At 50.4% G+C, this 24228-nt stretch overlaps 1 protein-coding gene across 1 annotated transcript in view; it reads right to left on the bottom strand.

The window, feature by feature from the left end:
- Nucleotides 1-24228, bottom strand: part of TACC2 (transforming acidic coiled-coil containing protein 2) — a 214718-nt gene that overhangs the window by 8503 nt on the left and 181987 nt on the right. The window contains 8 exon segments of the mRNA XM_045439735.1: nt 1727-1770; nt 6487-6563; nt 7025-7168; nt 13573-13662; nt 14620-14760; nt 16053-16224; nt 17366-17481; nt 18896-18957. Coding sequence (XP_045295691.1) covers nt 1727-1770; nt 6487-6563; nt 7025-7168; nt 13573-13662; nt 14620-14760; nt 16053-16224; nt 17366-17481; nt 18896-18957 — 846 coding nt within the window.

Genomic DNA, 24228 nt, shown 5'->3' with positions numbered 1-24228 from the left:
TGGGGGTGCGTAGCCTTAACGCCTGTGGTCTGAGCTCCACCCACTCAACCTGCCTAGAATTGACATGTTCTCCGAACTACTCCCACCGGCAAATAGGCTGCAAGGAAGTCAGAGCTGAGTAACCTTTCTGTCCAGCAGGGACGGGCCACTTGCGCCAGGGAGAGAGATTCTTACTCTTCGGTGTTTAAGAGGGAACGAACGTCTACTTGTATCAAAAATAGCCAGCCGAGTGCTAGCAGGTGGCTCTGGACGGCATTCTCTCAGGGGCAGAGGCTCCTGCCCTTTTACCCCTATCTCAACCTTGGTCCAAGTGTCGCACCAAGGGCAAAAATAACAATGTAGGACTCTTGAGATGCAGAAGGATATTTCCAGACGAGCCACGGTAGGTCTGAGTGACGTTTTCACAACCTACGACTCCAGGAGGCCACACTGTGCTCAGCGTGTCAAACACTGTATATTGGAAGACATAAATCCTCCTTCCTGACCACTTTCACAGGCAGCTTTGGTTCCAAGAGGTTTTTTTTTTTTATATATCTCATCCATATGTATTCATAAATTCGCATACCAATTTAATAAAGAGGTTTCATTCGATAGAAAGCATATGCCACGAGCTGATCCTTAGAAACACCCAAATGGACTCTCCCTGAGATCTGGGAGAAACGGCCTCTGTTGTAATAAATCAAAATTAAAGCCCCTTTGAATAGAAAGCCCTCAGTTGTCAGCCTCTCCACCATTCCCAAGGCTGCTCTCATATTTATCTTGGGACAAGCTAGAGGTGTGGTAGCATGACTCAGACCCAAACGTTTGAGAGAGAGAGGAATCAGCTGTTAACCCAGCGTCCAGCTTCGACACAGAAACTGGTGTGCAGTGAGCTGGGGCTTTTACTCCACGTGTCCTCAGGAGTAAAAGATTTTTTTTTTTTTTTTTAAACTGGTATCCTGGACCTAAGCAAATAAAATAAAATAAATAAATAAAAATCTCCCCCGCCCCTGCCAAGTCAGAGCATCGTTTTTGAATAGTGATCATTAGTGTGAAAAAGAGCTTCTGTGAGCTCTTTTCCCATTCTTCTTCTTTTTTCTTTTTTTTTTTTTTTAAGTGCCAGGGGGTGTAGAACTTGCCACTTGAGGCCATTTTTTATTGGAGGCCAAAACAGTGTCAGGACCGGCTGCCAGGGGTGCGAAGACAGATTCTGAGTCAATGCCCATCCCCGTGAGATCAGGTAACGCGCAGGGGGGCGGGCAGGTAGGACTGCCACGCGTTCCACCGTCCTTGCCCTAGAACCCTGCGTGAAGGCTGAGGATTTTGTCCCTTGAGTCTAAGTTAGAGTTGAGGGATTTGATTCTTCGTCCCTCTCATGAGCCAAGAAATCCCCCAAACACCCTACGAACCAACCCAAACCTCTTTCCCCATGAAGTGGGCAAGTCCTGGCTCGATGGTGGCCATTGAGGTAACTGCCATGGCTTCCCACAGGCACGAATGGTGCTAAGGAGCATTCTAGCAGGTGTTTCCAGGAGGCCCCCAGGCTCACATTCTGGGATGCTCTGGTCCCTCGGTGAAAAGCGGTCACTTTAGCAGCACACACACTAAAATCGGTCCCTCCCTGAAGGACTTCATGTTCTAAGAGGGGCCGAAGACGAACCCACTCGGAGTGTCTAACTTCAAAGCCCTCCCCCCGTGGTTCAGAAGCCTTGAGGAGGATTGAGGCCGCCGGTCAGAGGACACCTACCTATCATCTGAGCGATGGTCTTCTCATACTCAGCCACTATTTTCCTGTAAGGGAAGTAAAAATACGTTGGAACTGTGACAACAGAATGGCTTCTAATTGACGCTAGGGTCCCCATGCTGGACTCAGCAGCCTGACCGAGTCGTATTTTTTTTCTTAAAGTTTATTTATTTATTTTGAGAGCAAGGAGAGAGAGAGAGCATGCAAGTGGGGGAGGGGCAGAGAGAGAGAGAGAGAGACAGAGAGACAGAGAGAGAGAGAGAGAGAGAGAGAGTCCCAAGCAGGCTCTGTACTCTTAGTGTGGAGCCCGATGGGGGGCTTGAACTCACAAACCGTGAGACCATGAGTCGGATGCTTAGCAGATGGAGCCACCCAGCCGCCCCTAGGGGACAAGTCTTATTTGTCACAGTTGGTTCACACCTCTAGGTGTACCTCCAACCCCGCCCCTCTTCTTACATACCCAAATAAGTCAATTTTCCTAGTACATGACTCTGAACACAACATGCCCCTGGGCAAAACCTTCGATGCATCCCTACTGCTCACTGAGGAAAAAACATAAGGTCGACCCTTCAGCCTGACAATCAAAGCCTTCCAGAACCTGAGCCTGATCGCTTTCATCAACCTGACCTCCTTCCCTGCCATCTCATGAACAAAGTGGTTCAGTGAGAACAAATGAGTTTTTGCCGGCTCTGGGATTTTGCACCTCCATGACCCTGCCCACGTTGTTCACTTCGCCTCTCTACTTCCACCTCTCATAGTCTTGTCTGCTTCTCAAGGTCCAATTCAAATGCCATCTCCTCCAGGAAGCCTTCCCTGATTTCTCCTCCGAACTTCAAGACATTTTATCTGAATCTTCTAAAACATCTCACACATCTGGCATCACAGTACATGAGCAGAAGCCCCTCACGGCCCAGGGGCCAGTACTTAGTCACCTACGATGGGGATGGGGGCAGACGGGGGAAGAAGGAACAGCAGCACTTCTTGGATAGCCTCAACAAACCTTAGCTACACAAAAGCATGAAGATCCCCGGCTTGTAAGACTGTCTCACTGCTGCCCCCAGGTGGAAGGACCCAGGAGTGAAGAAGCCCCGCTCTCTCTTGAAAGTCAACCTTCTGGGGGGCGCCTGGGTGGCGCAGTCGGTTAAATGTCCGACTTCAGCCAGGTCACGATCTCGCGGTCCGTGAGTTCGAGCCCCGCGTCAGGCTCTGGGCTGATGGCTCAGAGCCTGGAGCCTGTTTCCGATTCTGTGTCTCCCTCTCTCTCTGCCCCTCCCCCCGTTCATGCTCTGTCTCTCTCTGTCCCAAAAATAAATGAACGTTGAAAAAAATTAAAAAAAAAAAAGAAAAAAAAGAAAAAAGAAAGTCAACCTTCTGGAAGGAACCTCTCAAAAAAGACTTGAGAGTTTCACCTACATTATCCAATAGTTAATCTCCACAGGAGAGCCCAGAACGGCCCTGATTCCAGCTGGCCCTGCCTCTCCCAGCTGAGTGGCTCAGACAGGTTGGTCACAGACACTGGGGACTCAGCTGACTCCCTGGTGTGGTTGAGGATTAGCCTGGACCCTGACTTTCAGGGCCGTGGGAGAACTGAATGAGGTTAAAAGACCAGTGAAAGCAGAAGGCATTCTGCAGAGTCTAAAGGCGTCGCAGCTGCTGGGTGTCTGTCCCTGGCTTCTTGACCTTGGCCCCAAGGACAGCGCCTCGACCAAAGCCAACCCACAACAAAAAAGGTGACCGCGACATGAGCCCACATGGGTTCTTTCTGAATCCTACCTACACAGAAGCACTTTGCGTTTTCTGTAATTAAACAATACCTCCTTGTACCCTTGAGTCACAAAACAGCGATGGACCCCCTGAGGCTGCCCCACCTGAACCCATCACTGGACCACAGAGGGGGCGGGATGTGTCCTTCCAGAGGTGCAGGGAGACCAGGGGCCCGAAGCCGCTTCGGTGGCACTGTATTTGCAGCTCTTTCTTCCTCACGGTGAAGTGGTGCCTGATGGCCGCCAGGATTGCTGATGGGGATACTGAGGCACAGGGTGACGCAGGAACCTTTTCAGAATCCCAGGGCTACAGAGCGGCCGAGCTTGGCTCCGCATCCAGACATCCGACTCCAGAGCCTTTTCATACCCCTTACGCCTCGAGGTGCTGTGATTCACCCTTCTTCACAGAGGCGGAAAGTCAGCTTACAGAGTTAAGGAACAGGCCCCAAAGCAGCTAGGAAGCGGAGCCTGATTGTCACCTGGTCTGGTCTGGCTCCAAGGTGGACAGCTGGGCCTTCCAACATGAGTGCGGCTGTGTCGGCTGGTGACACCGGAGTCCCGCCACACTGGTTAGTCAACAGCACTCCCTGGAGCCCCCAGAGGTACAGCTCCTCCCGAGGACGCAAAACGAATCAGGGACGGAGCTTCTACCCTTCCCAGCATGCCCTGCTTTCATTTTCAGGGCAGGCAAAAAATGAAAGCCATGTTGTTCCCTCCTCTACTCCCCGACTGAAAAAAAAAAAAAAAATGAGAGAGAGAGAGAGAGATCAAGGAGAGAAATTTTCAAATGACGCCACCGCAGGGCCTCAGTGTGAATGTGTGAAACAGCACGCTCGGATTAGCCTCCAGAAGCGGTCACAGAAAGCATCATTAGGAAGAAGGGACTAATAGGAGAATTTCCAGGAAGATAATATTTGACCTAGAAAACAGGGGATCCGCCTACCTAAATAATTTGCTACTTAAAACCATAGCCAGGAAGGCAGCCGATTCTGATAATGAACCAGCAGCGACTATTGCAATCAAGCGCCCTCTAAATGAACTAATTCAACCAATTTTTAAAAACTCATCTATTTTTCCCTTATTCCCAAACTCTGAGGCTCAAAAACGAAGCAAGCCTATTGAGGATTTTCAATACAGCACCAGATCTTTCGTCTCGTTCAAAACGATCTCTCATCTCTTCCCTTGAGACTGGAAAACCCATGTGTCAGTTCAGCTTGTGCTGAAGAAAGGCTGGTGTGTGGAGAGATGAACTGTGTTCCCAGGAGCGGTTCTCAGACCTGGCAGCAGCTGGAGCCCCGGGCAGTGCTCACTAACCTGGGATGGCCCGGGCCAAGGCTTGGGTCCAAGTTTCTTAAAAACGCCACTTGGCCATACCATTTTTAAGATCACATCCCAAGGGTAAGTTCTAGCCCAAGACATGGTTTCCTAGTCTCTAAGATGACGATGAATCACGAAGGAAAATAAAAGGCAAAAAGGTCCGTCAGACATGACGAGGGAGGCAGGCCCCTGGGTACAGTGGAAAGAGTTGGGGTTTTATGACCAGAAAGGTGGATTCAAATTCACATTCTTCTAACTAGAAGCTCCGGGACCTTGGACAAGTCACCTGACCTCTCTGAGCCCTCCCACTGTCAGATGGGGCTGATGATCGCTTCTTGAGGGGCCTGGGGAGCAACAGAGACCGTGTGCCAGAAACACAGCACATGGCAGGTGGTGCGATAGGCACTTAAGATGTGGTGGCTGTTATTCTTCTAATACCAATGCAGCAAATGGAAATAAATCATTCAGACAAAATTCCGGAGGTAACCCAACTGCTTATCCACGGAGACTGGTGAAGTTCACTTTGTTAGAACCATACAAGGACCATTAAACCTGTTACACAATAAGGTCCAGTTGTATAAAAATCTGTCCAAGATTTACAATGTTAAAAGAGAGGGGCGCCTGGGTGGCTCAGTCGGTTAAGCAGGTTATGACTTCAGCTCAGGTGATGATCTCACAGTCTGTGAGTTTGAGCCCTGCGTCGGGCTCTGTGCTGACAGCTCAGAGCCTGGAGCCTGCTTCAGATTCTGTGTCTCCCTCTCTCTCTGCCCCTCCCCTGCTCAGCTCTGTCTCTCTCTGTCTCACAAATAAAAACATTAAACAGATTTTTTACAATGTTAAAAGAGAATACAGGATAATGTACAGTTCTACTCCCCACTTTGGAAGAAAAATGGAGTCTGTATAGACACATTCACACATTTGCAATCAGAAATAGAAAATTCTTGGGGCGCCTGGGTGGCTCAGTTGGTTGAGTGTCCGACTTGTGATTTTGGCTCAGATCATGATCCCAGGGTCATGGGATGGAGCCCTGCGTTGGGGGATTCTCTCTCTCCCTCTGTCCTTCTTTCTCCCCCGCTCTCTCTCTCTAAAATAAATTTAAAAAAAAAAAAAAAAAAAAAAAAAAAAAAAAAAAAAAAAAAAAAAAAAAGAGCGGTGCCTGGATGGCTCAGTCGGTTAAGCATCTGACTCTTGATTTCAGCTCAGATCATGATCTCACAATTTCTGAGATCGAGCCCCCAAGTCGGGCTCTGCACTGACAGCCTGCTTGGGATTCTCTCTCCCCCCTCTTCTCTGCTCCTCCCCTGCTCATGCTCTCTCTCTCTCTCAAACTACATAAATAAACTTCAGAAAAAAAAAAAAAAAAGGAAGAAATGGAAAATTCTTGGAAGGATATACCAGAAACGGTGGATAGCAGCTACCTGAGGGGAGTGGAATTGGAGACTGGGTGGGAAAGAGATTTGCTTTTCATCGCACAGGTATTTATTTGTTTGCAATATTTAGCTCAGGTGCATGATATTTTCATAAGAGTAACATGACGAAAAATACTTTTGCGGAAATATAAACCTTGTCTCTTAAAGAACAGGTGACTCTTGGGAAGACTTGGTTCGTGGGCCACAGCAGCTCCAGCTGCTATGAGACCACAGGTGGGCCATGCCCCAGGTGCCAGGAAGCACCACAACTGACCTCATTTCCATCACCTCCCGCCTGCTTTCTTCGTATTTAGCCTTCCACTCCGAGACCTCGCTCTCCTTGGTTATGATCTGGCATCAGGGAGGAAAGAGAAAGGTGAGCTCCAGAGGAGTGAATTCAGATCTGAGCGATTCACAGACCAAGAAGGAAACACTGAATAAATGTAGAATCAGAACTTCCCACACCAAACAATAATTGGACTCCGAGAACTTCCCCAGAGCGTGAGACAGAAATAAGCCAGATATCAGACTTCCGCAATGCCCACCAGGGAGCAACTAAAAGGCATATGCTTTTTGTTATAAATCAAACAAGGCCATAGAGGCTCATTAAACAATGGTGTCCAGGAAGATCAAAGCCCGTCTGCTACCCGCCTCTGTCTGCAATGGTTGCAGAATATAGTCTGTGTCCAAAGATGCTGGCTTTGTGGACCATGGGTGTAAATATAATTTTATTTACGCGTGGCAGAGACTGGAGCCTTTCCCAGGGCGACCAGAGCTGCCCTCCTCCGAGCCACACGCATGCCACACAGTACCTCTGCTCTGGCGATCCGGAGTGCGGAGTCCAGGTCAGGCTGCTGGAATAAAAGGCCTGCGGGCTTGTCCACCTCGGCCGTCCCAATGCGGGAGTACAAGGCTGTTTTAGAGATGGAGACATCTGTTGGGTGACCAGCTTCTCTCTGTGGGATGGTTTTTAATTAGAAAAAAAAAAAACACGTTAGTATCACGCGTAGGACAGAGGATTTGCATTCACCCCCTCGTGAGTGGGTCAGTTGTATGGTTTTGAAACAAAGAACATCAAAAGTATGAGAAAATGCTCAGACTGATGAGTGGGGAAAGGCCGGATACAATCTATGGAAATCGATCGTTTTGCACCTGCACAGGCAGACAAAGGGGCTAATGGCAGAGGCCTCCCCAACTCCCAGCTTTCGGAGTCAAGCATGTCTGGTGCCTGCTTATCACTGCCATTTATCAGACGCAGAGGCATTTAGGCACAGCGCTTAAGAACCAAGGCTGTTTTCCGGCGGGCTCCGCTCCCAAAATAAAAGCCTGATGGCGAACGATGCTGAATTCTAATCTCCATTTGCCTAGTTTTGAATAACTGCAGATCTGATCAGTGTTGCAAGACTGTCTGCATTTCAATTTGGGGAACATTCGTTCAGCCCCGTTTGAAAGGATATGTTCACACAAAGCTTAGGGCCTACCGTGGCTATCAACCAACGTCACCTTCGAAAGCTAGTTTCCGGATGCCCCAAGGGAAGGGTTCCTTTGCAGTTACATCGCCTGAAGTCTGCTGTGTCGACGGCAAAACTGAAAACCACCCTCAAGAGGTGGTGGGATTCCCTGCCCTCTCCCACAACTGACACTGGTTTGACTGGACAGGGCAGTCACCAGCCTCCTGGGAGGGAGGGGAGGACCACCGTTACTCTTCCTCCCTTTGCACAAAAAGCTCAGCCATTTCCAACACACTTGAGATGCGGAGTTAGGAGCATGGTCAACGGTGCAGCCGGGGCTGGTAGTCTAGTTCTTTTGTCAGAGACACCAAACCAAGCAAGCACACTCTCAGTCCTATGCATTAACCTCCTGACACCGTCACGGATGCCCAGGCAAACCGCCACCCCTGGGGACTAGAGTCCAACGCGATGCGAAGTGTCATGGTGGGGAGCCGGTCAGGGTGGGACTGCAGGTTCCTGGGGAAATTCATGAGACGTGGGCAGGGAACACAGCTCTACCCTGCTGGAGTCGAAAGAGGGATGTGCAGAAAGTGGGGGGGGGGGACTGGTCTTATAAGCGGAAGCAGGTAAGGTTAAAGAACCGACGGTGCGGGGGCGGGGGGCGCACCCGAAGGCTCTCTCTCTTCCATCCCACGAACAGGCCTGCTTACCCCCCGCTAGAGCATCAGAGGCAATGAACTTGAAATAACTTAGAAAACTCAGGCAGAAATTTAATGGATAGGACTGGAGATGACAGAGTTAGGGCCAGTTAGTCGTATACATGCACAGCACATGGTTTTGGTTGTCCCAGAAGCGGGCTTGGGTTTCGCTGCCCCTGCCTGGTGTTGAGCGTTTGGGCTCCCTCTGCAGTGGGCCCCGAATGATCACTCAGAGAGGGGAGCACACGGCCCCCCGTTCTACCAGACCCTGGTGATACTCTGGTGTCTAGTGGGATGCCACGATCTTTCCTTCCTCGGGTCCTAAAGAAGCCTCCAGTGCAGGACATTTGACCAAAACCCAGGAGCTGGCAGGCTGATCTCGCAGAAGAAAGCATGCCACCAGATCAGAGCTACGGAGCCTCTCCCGTGCATGGGTTAATCTCTGCTGTTTGAAATGTTTTCAGCGCTCTACTTGCCACATGGGAAACTTCTCAGGAAGTAAAGACACACTTCCACCTAGACAATAAGACTCTATTTGTATTTACGGAGAAAATTCATAAACACAAGATACTGAAGACGATGAAAAAAAACCCTGTTCCTGTCACTTTTGAAGTGAAGTGTCCTTTGAAAACATAATTAGAATAAAATTTCAAAGTGGAAAGAACACTGGACACCATCCACTCATCCTGGTCCTCTGGAAGATGAAAAAAATGGGAGGACCGAAGTGATTTGGCCAAAAGGTTTCCCAGAATGAGATCTAGTTCTGACTCCAAGTAAGAGAGCTCCGTGAAGCGCGAGGGGAAATGGACTAAAATACTAACTTCATCGGACAGGGCAGAATTGAAATCCGACCGCTGCAGGAACTGATGCTCTTGCAGCTGCCTGAGTCCTTTGTACAACAAGGCAGGGAATGAAATATAGATAAATTAATGAGCTTGCTAAGTAAACACAATGGTTAGCACCGCATACAGTGATTCACTATCACCTCTCATCCCGGCCACCTGGTGTTTTCAATAAAGGAACAGATGACTTCAGAATCTATTTGAATTACTGCCTGCAGTATCTGCATGTTAATGAAATCCAAGGTACACACTCCTGTTTTCTCTTACAACCAAGAACTATTTCTAACTGAAATAGGCTTGTGTCTCGCTGATATTTTAACATCGGGCTTAGATTAAGCTTTGTTCCTCTTGCAGAGACCCCCACTCACTTGCAGCTTTGGAGAAGCCCCAAAAAGCCAGGAGAAATCACAGAGGAGTAACATGTGAAATGGCCCCAACTCAGAAAAAGCAGGAGCCTTTGGAATCAGCTTGCGGCCCCTCAATCCACTCACTCAGATCCTGGTTCCTGATGGGACCCTCTGGGGCACTGCCACCAGTCAGACCCACAGACCTCATGCCTGGGGCCCTTCTGGCCTCACGGTCGTGCCACGCACCCAGGCTCACAGCCCTTGTGGCCGGTTCCCTGTCTCCAGGCCTCAAGGGGAGCAAGGTGGGATCCCTGTCTGGGAGCCAGCTGTCCCCAAGAGCTGTGGGAGACGCGTGCACAGGGTGGGGGCCAGGAGTGTAGGTCAGGCTGGGAGCCCAGGGCAAGCTGGGTCAAGGTCATGGAGAGGGGGCACAGGTTGGGACGTTGGGGGTAGAGCCAGGTGGGGCCCCTCGTTGGAGCTGCTGCATCCAAATTTGCAGGCTTTGAGCTCAGGATGACACTCAGTGTGTGCCCTCACCCGCTCCCACAAGAGGTGCCACCAGCCAGTGACTGGCCGCTCCTTCCCACTGAGTCAAGACGTGGCCTCACCCCCTCTCCGCACAGGCTGCAGGCGATGACCGCAAACTCCCCAAACTGGCAAATACGAGGTGAAACCCCAGGCCAGCCCTCTGTCTCTGCTCTCCAGACTGTTCTTGCAGCTTTCGGGCATCGTGCTGGTCACTAATGTCGGGGGTGGTGGGTGGTTTCCGGACAAAGCACGAGAGAAGGAGCCTATGAGGTCAGGCCATTCGCCCGCACAGGTTGCCCCAGACCTGCCAACTTCTCCTGCCGACATAAAACCCAGGCGTCTGCCTTTATCAGCCAGGACTCGTGGAGGAATCCAACGCTGCACTGGGGATCAGCACCCTTTGCCTCCCTAAGGGGCCTGTTTCTAGGACTTCCTCCGGTCCTGAAGCTTGTCATTTACATGATCCTTATTCCTACGTTACCCACACACTTCCTTCGGTCTTCGTATTTGGGTCCCCTCAACCAGAAAGGCCAACGGCTTCAGGGATCGCAACCAGTATCCGTTACGCACAGAGATGAAATCCACCCCCTCGTGTGCCTTGTATCGCTTTGCAAAAGCCACACAGACAGGCCATTTACGCTCTATCTATCCTGGTTACACTCGGGGCGGCTGTACCGCACAGCTGGCCACCCTGGTCAGATTAATAACCCCAGGAGGTTACGATCCAATTCACTTCGGCCAGAAGGGGGTGGAAGAAAAACGCTAAGGAGCTACAGTACAGCCCCACACCCTGGGGCCCCAAGGAGTCTTCCCCGTTTCTAACATCTTCTGACTAATGAGACAGAAAACCCCACTGCAGACCTTCGAAGGTCAGCGCAGCTGGCTTTTGGTCTAAAGGGAAATGTAAAGTGAAGCTGCTTGAAGGAGCAACCAGAAATCACCGCCACCATATTTCATGTGGCTTTTCATCCCTCCAAGTGATTTCTTTTCATTCCAAGTGATTTCATTTTTGTGTTAGCAACAGTTTAAGACCATGCTGCCAAAAAGACTGGGCTATGTCACCTGCAGCTGAAATTTATGGGCAGGAAAAAAGAGCAAATTGGATACACAGCTGCTGTTTCTCTTTCTATACATCAGCAATTTCCAAAGCAGTAAAGGGGCAATCAAGCGTCTACATGAACGAGAAACCCACAGAAACCCAAAAAAGCGGTACAAGTTACTACAGCAGAGAAAAATGTTCCTTACGCTCCAAGACAGTTCTACCCCCAGGAATGTTTCTTTTAGCATACTCTTCTGAAATACATAAGGAGGTGGCTGGGGCCGTCTCTTGACCCACACGCAGTAGAGTCAGGTGACAGTATTTTCTATATGGAAATCGGGACACATGGTCTGAGAATAGGCTGTAATTGACAGAAGTCAACGGCCAGCCAATCAATTACTTGCCGACTGTCATGTCTGATGCACCCTTGGAAGAAGGAGGCAGGGGTACGAGACTTTCCAGAACATTTCACACTCAATCTGAACTCTTACTAGAACATGCTCAATTCTGCCTCAAACTGCTGGACAGGAATATACTGCATTTACAGTGGCCAAACTTGAAGCAATTCATTCTGTCCTCAGGCCACTACCCAAGAATATCAAGAAATAAATCTAATGGGGAAAAAAATCATCACTGCTTAATGCTTTCTAAAAATCTTTCTCGTGGAAATTAAATCCAAGCTTCTGGGTTGACCATGAGAACAAGGACATCAGCAATGTGTGTTAACATTCTCGTCCCTGCCCTGGGTCCCAGTGTTCCCAGTCTGGACACACACAGTATGACCACCTTCTCTCCGTGAGCGATGTCTCTGGGCGGGAGCCCCCCTCCTTTGCTCCAGGGAAATCACACGTGGGCAGCCCTGCAGGCAGGAGCACCACATGAACTTCTGATCCTGTATCAAGTGAGCTGTTAATTGAGACGGACAGGCAAGGGGCTCCCATTTGGAGACTGGAGTCCTCGTTCCTGCTGGGTCAGTGACTCACTGTCAGGCTTTGGACTGTTTCCATGGTTCCACTTCCCCATCTGTAAAACGGGCCCTGGACTCCCTACAGCAGAGAAGCTGTGAGATCAGAGGCAAAAGCGAAGGTGAGCTGACAAGAGCAGCTTTCATTCATTGCGCACCTACTGTGTGCCAGGCATGGCACCGTCCCACACACATCGTCTATACAGCAACCTGCAAACTCGCTGTTAGTAGCCTCATCTTACAGCTGGAAAAACGGAGGCTCAGAGAGGTTCACCAACGCGTTCAAGGCCACAGAGTGCACTGGGCTGCCCAACTCAGGGCGGAGTGTGGGGGGTGAGCATGAAGCGGGTCCTCGGAGACCACAGCTCACCGTCAGCCCTGAGGGTTGGGCTGGACCTCACGGGGCCATAGTTTTGCACATCTTCGGCGACTCGTTCAAACAGTTAAGAAAAGTTACGCCAAACTTGGAAGCCAGGCACAAAGATTTCTGCATGCTCGGTCAGTATCGTACTCTACTCTAGAGCAGGGGTGGCCAACTACGGGGTGCGGGCCAAATGGTCCAATGTCCTATTCTGTAAAAAGGATTTTACTGGAACACCACCATACCCATTCATCTACATATTGTCTGTGGTTGTTCTTGAGCTACAGTGGCAGAGTTGAGTGCTTGTTACAGAGACCAGATGGCCCAGAAAGCCTAAAATACTGACCATCTGCCCTTTACCGAAAAGGGTTGCTTTTCAGTAATTCTGTCGACTCTGGCCTATGGGTCAATCCAATGTCTCAGGAAGGTCTTGGTTCCCCTATTTACTATTGATTAGGGTCCGGTCTCATTACAGTTAGATATTAACTTGTAGAAAAATAGAAAACTTGTGGGACGCCTAGGTGGCTCAGTCCATTAACTGTCTGCCTCTTGATTTTGGCTCAAATCATGATCTCACGGTTTGGGAGTTCAAGCCCCGCACGGGGCTCTCTCTGAGCTGACTATGCGGAGCCTGCTTGGGACCCTCTCTCTCCCTCTCTCTCTGTCCTTCACCCGCTCTCTGTCTCTCTAAAAATAAATGAAACTTAAAATAAAAATAGAAAAGTTGTGAATTATTTATGTTCAGTAGAGAAGTGATTTTTACAGAAAACAAAACCTCCAAGTTTCTATTTGTCTTATTTAGCCGATATTAACCAGTTTTATATCAGACCGTACAATAAGACTGCATTAAGATTCTAGACTTCTTTATTCCACCGACTCTACACCGGCTTCTCATATTTTCCTCCATTCAACCAGCTTTACCAACCAACCTGCTGTTTCCTTCATCACAGATTTAACTGGATCTTAGGGGTGAGCTCGGCGTCTACGCAAGTTATGCTTTTGGCTTTTTAGAACATTTTAGATCACTTTGTAGAATACGGACATTGCCTGCTTGGCCAATGGTTAGCAAACAAACTTCTGGACCACACCACATTCTCAAGAGGCAGCGCACGGCAGCACCAAACCCGTACCTTGGTATCCTGGCGGCTACGGGAGGCCAGGGCAATCTGCCTGGCCAGCTTCAGGGCTTCTATCCGCATGACGGCAAACTCTAACTCCTCCTGCCCAAGGGTGGGGGGGTGGGGGTGAGCAAACCGCGGGGGAAAATGCACCAAGACAGGATGTCAATGTTTTCCACATCCAAGAAATGAATATGCCACGTGATGTCATGACAGGTACTCAGGAAAAACACACGCTCTGGCTTTCTTTCACGATTAATACCTCAGCAGATCATGAAATAAGTGTTTAATTTCTTTTCTTTCTTTCTTCCTTTCTTTCTTTCTTTCTTTCTTTCTTTCTTTCTTTCTTTCTTTCTTTCTTTCTTTCTTTCTTTCTTTCTAATTGCCCTTTGGAATGTCTGTCGGGAAGTATCATGTGGTCAAATATGACACGATTTTTAAAACGGGATCAAAATTTTTACTGCACTGTTTCCTTCGGTTTCTCTCCTTTCGTTGGTTTAACGTCAAGTTGGCCGACAATTTCCGTGAATGGTTTTGGATTCTCAAATGACTGCTCGCAATCTCTCTAGGTTTGCCCTGAAGGTCTTAGTGTAGAGGATGTCAAATTAAGCTGTCAAATTTAAGGCACAGAGCAGCTGATTGTTTTGGTTCCAGATGTAAGGCCGAGTCCAGATGTTATCTCATTGGGAGTCTGAGCTAGCTCTCCCATATATATAAAGAGCAGGGCGCAATGGTGATCTAATACCCTTGGTTCCGTGAATAAATCACCGAAACTGCTTTTGGGGCTATCAAAATTTCTGAAAAATGACTGTTTGGGTCCAATTTCCAAATTGAAATATAAATGGGTTGTCCCATATGTAATCACACAATTTATATCATCTTGGCGTCTTGGATCAAGAACACCCATACATCAGTCTTTTGGTGGGGGGGGAGAGATTTCATGTGGAGCATTTCCAGTAACACCTCCTTAAATCCCGCCTCACTGCATGTGGGGTTCGGAGTTCATGCTCTACTGAGGTTTTCACAAACTCCCCAAAAGGTCACACGTGGGCTACAAACCTGAAGTTTCTGAGCAAATACTGGGGGGTTCTTTTCTGCTAAGTCGGGTTCCAGATAGTCAAGCGCACCACAGAGAGAGGCTGGATGAGCTAGCCTGCTGAGGAGGGCGTCAGCAGAGGCAAAGGAGCCCTCAGGAGCTGTCTGAAGGCCGGCAGAAGAGGACACAGAGGAAAAATAGAGGAGACAGAGTGATATCGATTCCAAGCAAGGACCATGCACCTATTTGCTGGACGTTTCTGACTTGAGGCTAAAGAGAATGTTCGTTAGGTGCTAATACTTCCCTTTTCATCTGGGCTGATTCCCACATGCTGATGATGGGCATCTGGAAATTGACAGGCCCAATGCCTTGCCCAGAAGCACAGCGTTAGGTACGTACGCTCCCACTCCACACCACCCTCACCCCCTAACCAATTGGTGGGAGGAAAGTTACCATTTACTTATTTACTTCAAAGGCTCGGGGTGAGACAAGCCAGTTGACGGGTTTTCCAAACATAATATAAGTCATCAAGAAAACACCTCCAAGTATAAATATCATCAAAGGTTTTGGGAAAGGTCGTTTTCTAAATAACGGGAAGATGATTGCAAATGAAAACAGGTCTCTGGGTAGGTTACAAAGACTTCAACATCAGGAGCCAACTGTGTAGAAACTGAATCGTGCATGAATCCTTCCACAGTGTCTAGTTGAGAGATGGCTGGATCACATCCACTCTCTTTCTGCTTACTAATATTTTCCTGGTATCTAACGGCCACACAGCAGGTGCTCGATAAGTGTTTGATGCATGAGATAAATGAACGGTCTGCTAATATAGAACAACAAAATTGACACTCACAGTAACTAAGTCAACAGCCTCAAACCCTCTTGGGGACTGCTAAGAGGGAGTTAAAAAAAAGATGCACATAAAATTCACCTACAAAGATGGTCCATTAGATGTTCAGGGGGTCTGCTGGCTCTGCGAGGCTCCACAGGGGTTGGGAGGGGAGAGGTACAGCCTTGGTCCATACACAGGAGGGATTTCCCATCACCAAGGCCCAGGAATGCCAACTGTTCCCCAAAAGGAGTGTCCCCTGACCTGCCATTCTCTGCCCTCTGCCACGGAGCATGGAGAAGCAGGGTACAGACCGAGCACGGCTCCAAAGCCAACAGTCGAGCCCCAAGGGACTAACGTGGAAAACCAACAACCCTGAAGGCAAATAAAGCACTTCAAGAGAAGTGAGAATTTGCAAAACCCCATTGGCGAAAATGGAGAGTCAGAGCTCTCTCGTGGCTACAGAGGGGGGTCTCCTAGGCTGGCTTCTGTGGTCCAGGGACTGGGTGGGGCCCCGCGCCTGGTACCGGATGAGTACTGCTCTGAAGGCCTGGACCCGTTGGTGATGGGACTCAGCCGGCCCAGGCCTCACCCCAAGCGATCTCGGGCCCCTCCGACCCCACTTACAATTTCAATCGAATCTGAAGCGGTGCCCAAGGTCATGGCCTCCAGCTCCTTCTGGGAGGATTTCTCCGGCACCTGCAAGTGTGGCTCTTGGTTGGGGGCCAGCCCTCGTGTGACGGGATGCTGGATCTTTGCCCCAGCATTCACAAGGGCTTCAGTTTCCTCAAAACTTGACCTGAGGAAGCGAAGAGCAGCTTTACTTTTTCTCACGGGACATCCCACTGAAATCGACCAGGATGCCCCCCGTCAGTCAACATCCCAAAGGATCCTGGACTTCCAAGGCTACGTTCCCAGAGGGAAATGGGGTGGATGTCAGGTGGCCACGGAGCCTTGTGGGCCGGACAGCCTGAGGGAGAGGGTGGTCCCGCCCCACCCCAGAGCCTGCTCACGAGGGAGAGTCAGAGGCACAGATGCCACTGGTTGAGAGCACAAGCTCTGGAGTGAAGCAGCCTGCCTGACTAGGGACCGTATCTCAGTTTCTTTCTCTGTAGGACAGGAAGATCAAAGTGAGAGGCCACTTGGCTACACTTTGACACGGTGCCCATCACCAGTATCCTTGCTGCAATAACATCACCATCGTCACGGTGGGCAGGTTCTGGAAACCAAAGCTAGAGCTTTCAGCCCCGCTCGGAGAAATGGGCAGGTAAGAGGGGATAGGAGGGTCCCAAGCACAGAGGGGTGCCCACCCTTGCCCCATCCAGCGCTACACAGCTCAGAACGGGGCAGCCCGACAAATGGGAACTCACACCCACACGAGCAGTAAACGTGTCCCGGGCACCACACAGAGGCCGGCCCTGTGACTCGTGTTTTCCTTTCCACGCCTCGGTTTAATGCTCCCGATGGCAATGGAGGACAGTCGGCCCCCTTTCCCATGGCACAGTTTGGGGGGTGCCTGTAAGACTGAGAGCCTCATTTAATTACAGGGCCGGTCTTGTTACTACCCTCACTTTACAAAGCATGAGGACACTGTGCATAGGAGGGTCCCGTAACCCGCATCAGGTCACGCAGCCAGTAACTCAGGGTCTGAATGCGAGGCACGCTGCCTCCCCACGGGACAAATCACAAAACAAAGTCATGTGTGCACTGGGGGGCGATCGGAGAGGCTCACGCATTCAGCTGCTAACAGATTTCTCCTTAGGACAAAGGGCAGCTGGAAACACAGCCCCACACGTATATCCATGTGGACGGTCAGAGACCGAGATGCGGGCCGCCTGAACACATGTGAATGAAACCAAGCCAGGATAGCAGTGCCACAGGGCCCAGAGGCTTGGGGACAGCCGGCCCAACCCATAACTCTCCCCTCGTTTAAGTCATACCCTGAACACGGCGTCGGGGACTCTGACGTCCGGACTGGGGGAGACTTGACCGGGCTCTCCTGAGAAGTGTCGAACATAAGGTACAGGGCCTGCTTCTTCGGGGCATCATCGTCCTGCTGCAGGGATCAAAGGCACATGTCAGCTCAGCTACAGGTGGCCTGAACATGCTATAGAGATCGGAAAGCAGAGCTCCTGGGGAGCTGGGTGGCTCAGTCGGTGAAGCGTCCGACTTCAGCTCATGATCTCATGGCTTTTGAGTTCGAGCCCCACGTCGGCCTCTGTGCTGACAGTTCAGAGCCTGGAGCCTGGAGCCTGCTTTGCGTCCCATGTCTCCCGCTCTCTCTGCCCCTCCCCTGCTCATGCTCTCTCTCTCTCTCTCTCTCTCTCCCTTTCTCAAAAATAAATAAACCTTAAAGAAAAAAGGAAGAAAGAAAGAAAGAAAGAAAGATAGATAGAAAAAAGAAAAGCAGAGCTCTCTTCAATAGAACAAATAACTCATCTGGGAAAAGCCTGCGTTCTTCTTGAGCCACCAAGAAGGGAGGAGCCAGCAGATGCTGGCCAGGAGAGAGGACAGGGAAACGGGAGGGGTAGGCAAGCCCCCCAGGCTGGGCGCTGCCCACCGCCGAATGCGGGGGGGGGGACAAGCCCAGTGGCCCAGTGCAGTGAGCGCCTCCATCATGGTCGGTCTGCTGACTTAGAGCAAACGGTGGGTTGGACGCAGCAATCCCGGCATCCACGAATGATGTAAAGAAAAAGATCCCAGCAGTGTGTCCGGCTCATCAGTGTCACAGGAAGTGGCACCTGCAGGCCTCCGATGGCATCACCGGACAACAGCACAACGCGAGAGGTCCTGCTCGGAACCAAGTGCCCTGGAGGCAGCAGACGTTGAGCCGGGGAAGACAGACGCCCATCACAGCCACTTAAATGACAGCGGGGGAGAGACATGTTGCCAGAAAAGGCAGTCTTCAGTTACACAAAGCACTTAATTTGAAGACCACAGATGACAGTGTGCCTTAAAAACCACCAAAACGCTCCTCCACCTTTTCAAGGAAAGCTCTAGTCCTTTCTCAGTCCAGGGAAGTAACTCTTTTTTTTTTTTTTAAGTGTATTTACTTATTTTGAGAGAGACAGAGCGAGAGCACGAGTGGGGGACGGACAGAGAGAGAGAAACTCAAGCTCTGCCAGTTCAGAGCCCGATTCGGGGTTCGAACTCACAAACCGTGAGATCATGACCGGAGCCAAAACCAAGAGACGCTTAACCGACTGAGGCGCCCAGGCGCTGCCCCCCGCCCCCCTCAAGGGAAATCATTCTGCCGGAAGGCCTAACTGCATTCCATCATTTTCTGCCTGAAAATGCCATCTCAAGTGGACCGAACCACACACTTGAGACCCCCAGTCCCAGCTCACCCTTCCTGGGCAGCAGCCAAGGATGCTGCAGACACAGAGGACCCTGGCTTGGGGGCCTGAGCTCAGGAGGAGGCCAGTGACTACCTTTTCACAAGACAGGGAGGGAAAGCAAGCAGAACTTACAGGTAAGGAGGAACCAATTTTCTCCATGTACTCAATTTCGTAGGAGTTTCTGTAATCCAACTCTGCAAAAGAAACAAAACGAGAGTTAGCATCAGGGAGAAAAAAAAAGAAAAAAGAAACAAAAAAAAAAAAGGAAAGGTTTGGGCCAGGCAGGGTGAGGTCTGGAACCAGACTCTAAACTCTGAGCCTGTCCACTGCCTTGAGGTTTCCAATTCGGCTGGCAGGGGAGGCTCAGCTCGGCAACTTTCAGACTGCTCGTAAACCTCAGGCTGCAAAGGGGCTTCGGCTGTTTGGGAACCTGAGAGAGCCTGCGAGAACGAACCGTGAGAGACACAGACCTGACCGCGAACAGGTCTCCGCACGACGCACTGAGTTTTCGGAACAGTGCGCTTTGAGCGTCGTTTTCCTCTGTCAGCCTCCCGGGCAACATGGAGAAAGTTCCCACATCCCGAGGACATTCTGGAACTGAGATTTTAGCCCCAGCCATACTCTGAAGCAAGGGAAGAACATACATGGTTCCTTCACTGCTGTTAGGAAGAGAAGCTTTGCAAGTCACGTGGAACATTCCCCCAATTTCTGCCAGGGCCTGCAGGGCGGGTCCAAATCAGATTTTTAGATGCAAAGACGATTCAAGTCCAAAGAGGTGGAGATAGGACCTATTTCAAATTGACTGGAGACCTCAGGCTGGAAAGAAAAGTCGAGAGGCTTTCACTGGAGACTAGAAACCCTGACTCCCTCGGGTGTCCGGGCAGCTCCACGGGGACACCCAGTCCACCCTCAGCTGAATTCCCTGCCCAGTAATTGGATTCTGAGCACGTACGACGTGCCTCAACTGCTGGGCACTGTGGATGGAATGGTGAACAAAACCGGAAAGGACTCTCTCCTCACCGAAGCCACATCTACAGCTACCAGATGGTTCTTTCCTACCTTCTTTTTTTTTTTTTTTTTCCACGTTTTTATTTATTTTTGGGACAGAGAGAGACAGAGCATGAACGGGGGAGGGGCAGAGAGAGAGGGAGACACAGAATCGGAAACAGGCTCCAGGCTCTGAGCCATCAGCCCAGAGCCCGACGCGGGGCTCGAACTCACAGACCGCGAGATCGTGACCTGGCTGAAGTCGGAGGCTTAACCGACTGCGCCACCCAGGCGCCCCCTTTCCTACCTTCTTAAAGAAAGCCAAGAGATGACAGGTGAGCTGCTCAGAAAGCAGCTGGACAAGAGTGTCAGTGGCAATCCCTGAAGCCTAAAGCCTGAATTTGCTTTTTAATTTTTTTAATGTTTATTTATTTTAGAGAGAGAGAGATACAGACAGACAGACCCTGAGAGGAGGAGGGGCAGAGACAGAGGGAGACACAGAATCGGAAGCAGGCTCCAGGCTCTGAGCTGTCAGCACGGAGCCCTACACGAGGCTCAAAGTCACGAACTGCGAAATCATGACCTGAGCTGAAGTCGGATGCTCAATGGACAGAGCCACCCAGGCGCCCCCTGAATTTTTTTTTTTCTTTAACACAAAATACAAATAGCAGTTCTGGTTATAAAGCACTTCCCCACGTATGCATTGTTGAAGTCATCGCTTAAAAAATGATCCCTTAATAGGAGCTTTAAAAGGAGATATTTCCCGGAAGACCTTCCCCAAACCTGCAATTGTGTGGGGTCATGGCCGTATGAACTGAAGCACTTCAACATGTGGACAACTCTTCAGGAGTCCTTGAATCTCCCTGGGGAAGCCAACACATCCTTCTAGGAGGCTTGGCCTGCTCAGGGGAATGCAGCCGGTTTTGTGGATTAATGACCAGAAAGACCTCCGCCCCGATTTGTGCGTCACTCGGGAAGAGCAGAGACCCAAAGCCAACCACACACAGCTGGGCTGGATTCAGCGTCTGTGCCTGTAATGGGAACCCATACCGGGACTCTGCCCCAGCTGAGGACATAGAAATGTTTGTTTATGAAGACTTACTATGTTCCTCATCTTACAAATGAGAGGGTAAGCCAGGAACAGTGAAAGACAAGGCGATTTCTAGGACCTCCTCCAGATCTATCACTTTCCAGATACGGGACCTCAGGACTACTATTTTCTTGTCCTATTAAAGACTGTTTTAAGCTAAGAAGACAATAGTGAATCAACGGCCCCCTTCTCCAAGGTATCGTTATTGTTGCCAAGGCATTATTTAACCCCAAAGTATTGAACAGAAACCCTCCAGCACACCCCACGACGGCACAGAGCACCCAGGATGCACCAAACAAGCTAAGGGCCGGCACAGAGAGACTTTCCAGGGACCTGTGGCCCTGGCTTAGTGCCCAGCTCTGGTTACCAGCTCGGCTCAGTGAAGCGTCCTGCCTGGAATCTTAGCTCGACTCCTGGCAGCTGATCTGGGTGAGTGTCGGGTCACGGAGCTCACTTGCCTGCCTTCTTTCCTACCTGCCAAGGGGGCTTCACTTCCAGCTGCCCGGTGCCCCCGTCCCCCCCTTCGGAGGCAGCAGATGACGGTACAACAGCAGGGGGTGGTCTGGCCCCCCAGAGAAATGCCTGCTTCTTCACGTGTGTGGTTACAGGAGACCCACACTCTATACAGGAGCTTCAGTCCCTGGTGAGGCCCGGAGGTGTTCCTTCGGACCTGAACTTGTAATCATAGCCATTTGGGGTTCTTGTTTACAATTTACCAAATGGTCAGGAAAAGATGTGAGCAAGACCAATATCGATATCGTCTCCTGTATTTTGAGGGAACACCTTCCTGAACGTCGTTTATTCAAAAATCTCACTCCTCTGCTCAGAGTGCAAAGCCTCAAAGGGCAGGCTTGGAGCCGGAGCCCCATCCGGCTTCGGCCTGGGCCACACGCAGCTGGCAGGCCAGGAAGGGTCATGGGACGCCTTCACATCCAAGAAAAGAGGCCGCTCCCTAACGCGTGTGCTGCTTCAAGATGCAGAGGCCTGAAGTTATTTTTAATGGGCCCTGTCCCATCCGAGGGCTCCTTCTGGTAATTATTTCATCGAGGACAACGCGCCGGGGGAGGCCCCGACGGCCGTTCTCCTTCGACTCGCTGATGGCCAGAGCCCGGCCGGCGAGTGCCAAGATCCCCGGGCAGAAGCCGGAAGGATGCAGTCATTCCCAGGGTCGGGCAAAGCCAACTCGCTGACTCCCTCCCACCCCCCACTGCCTTAGCTTTACAGTGGAGCTCAAAGTGACTACGTTTGGCAAATGAAATGAGGTCAGAGAAAAGGCCTCCCACGGGCTATATAAACGTAAGGGTATATTACTGCTCACTGCTAAAATTTCTGGGACTTGTAACATAAGCGATGAGAGAGGGAAAGGACCATTAGGAAGGGGACAACGTCCTTGCTGTCACTCTTCTGACTGTCTGAGGTGTGACAGCAATGGTGCCTCACACTGATGAAGAGTTAGGCTCTTGAGGAGAGTGTCTGCCCCTCTGTTGAATGCAAGAAGGCGGGGTTGATGTCACCCCGTGTTAAGGGAGACGGGAGTGCTGGGTGACCCCCAAAGGCCCATCCAGACTGGTGAATCTAAAACACTGCTCTCTTAGGGTCTCTTGGGTCAGAGCTGGGAGAGGCCTTGGAGGTTCTGTCTCCAAACGGTTCCTAATCTCCGCATCCCTAGAGACCACGAGGACGAGGTTTATTCCCACTATGTTTCCAAAGAGTCCGCCGGGAGAGGCCATTTGCTAAGCAAGCGTTCAAAGAAAAACGCGTGTAATTGCCAATCTGAATTTTTAATCAGTGGGAGACTGTCAGTGAGTGAGCTGGTGTAACTGTAGCCCGTACAGGTAGTTTCAATTAGCTGGGCATCTCTCTGAACGAGTTCCATCCGGGTTTCTTGAACCATTAAGACAACTTGGAGCTCTTGTGGACCTAGGTAGGGGAGTACCGATTAGCTCGACGCCCTCCTTCTACAGACAACGGAAGGAAGCCTGTGCGTGGTCACATACAAGGGCATAGTGGGGACGTTAGGAGTCAGGCAGCCGCGGTTCTACACAGATGAGCCTCGCAACACTCTGCAAGTCGTGAGAGCGCAAAGCCTGTTTCCTCGCTTCGCCCCTAGCTGGAGAAGAGCAGAAATCCGCTCTCTGGGATGGAGAAAATGAAACGAAATCACATTTGCTTTACTATTGTCCCTTGGGAAATCGGCACTGTTTAGTAAATACCTTTCCGGTTGGTAATTATTATTTCTAACTCCAAATTTCGTTTTCCTGTGATTTGTGACTTCAGCATAACAAAGTCCCAATCACAGCCAATCACAGCTACAGCTCTGGCCAGGTTCTTTGTGGTGATGACATCAGCACCCCAGGTGCGTGTCTGGTGTGGCTGGACTTGACCCCATGAGGTTAACAGGAAGGACAATCTGATAGGGGTCTGTGTATCCAGTTTCTACATCCAGCTGCTGGAGGGAAGCAGACTATATTAGAAAAGTGAATGCAGGGTCAGCACCTCCTGAAATTGCAACTGTTCTGTATTCACATAGATGACAGATTTCCGATTGCCCGCCAGCTGTAATTATGGTCGGGCAGCCCGAATCTTCACGATCTTTTTCTAAGGAGGCAGGTGTAATAGGTGTTTTGTTTCAAACATATAGATTTACCTATTTGTTGAAATTTTGCAGAAAACAAGCAATGATCCAAGAGGTCACCAGGCTAGTGAGTTGTCTATGTCGGTTCAATGTTAACGATGAAGAAACAGACGTTACCATTGAACGGGGCACCTGTTAGCTTAACAGCTACTATTCAGAGCTTTTGTATTTTCTACTAGAAACGCATGTATTTGCATCATCGTGACAGAACCAAGTGACCTCAGAGCGGCCCTGACCAAGCAAGGAGGGCAGACAGCACAGAGATGTCCGGGGAAAGGCTGGAGGGCAGGGCGAGGGTGGGAGACAGGGCAGGGAACATTCCTGCCTGCATCAGCCACTGCAGGGACAGCTGAGTGGGGGCATCCGTGGGGGAAAAGTGGTTCCATCCAGTGTGGCTCGTGGAGCAGGTGTGTGTGCAGAGGAAAAGGAGGACTGGAGAGGGGCAAAGGGCAGGTCCCAGGGTCCCAGGGGTCAGGGAGGAGACGGTCACTGTTAAGTCTCCCAAACCCCAACCTGAAAGCCAACCGGATAGCCAACCAAAAGGGTCTGTTCCGCAGAACTCACATTGCCAAAACATCCAAGTTCGCATAATTTAGATGGTCCGTTCATCTCCAAACTGTAAAGAGGCAGTGTAGTTGATGAGGGAGCATAAGGCGAGCTGACAGGCTGCAACCCCCCCTCCCCCCCTGCAAAACTCCCCAGGCAGGACAAGTGTGATAACCCTCAGGCACTGCTGGATGCCCAAGAACAAAG

The sequence above is a fragment of the Leopardus geoffroyi genome, chromosome D2 (genome assembly GCF_018350155.1).
Source record: "Leopardus geoffroyi isolate Oge1 chromosome D2, O.geoffroyi_Oge1_pat1.0, whole genome shotgun sequence".
Classification (NCBI taxonomy): Eukaryota; Metazoa; Chordata; class Mammalia; order Carnivora; family Felidae; genus Leopardus; species Leopardus geoffroyi.
Note: the sequence above shows the minus strand (reverse complement) of the source record. Positions and strands in the feature narration are given on the sequence as shown.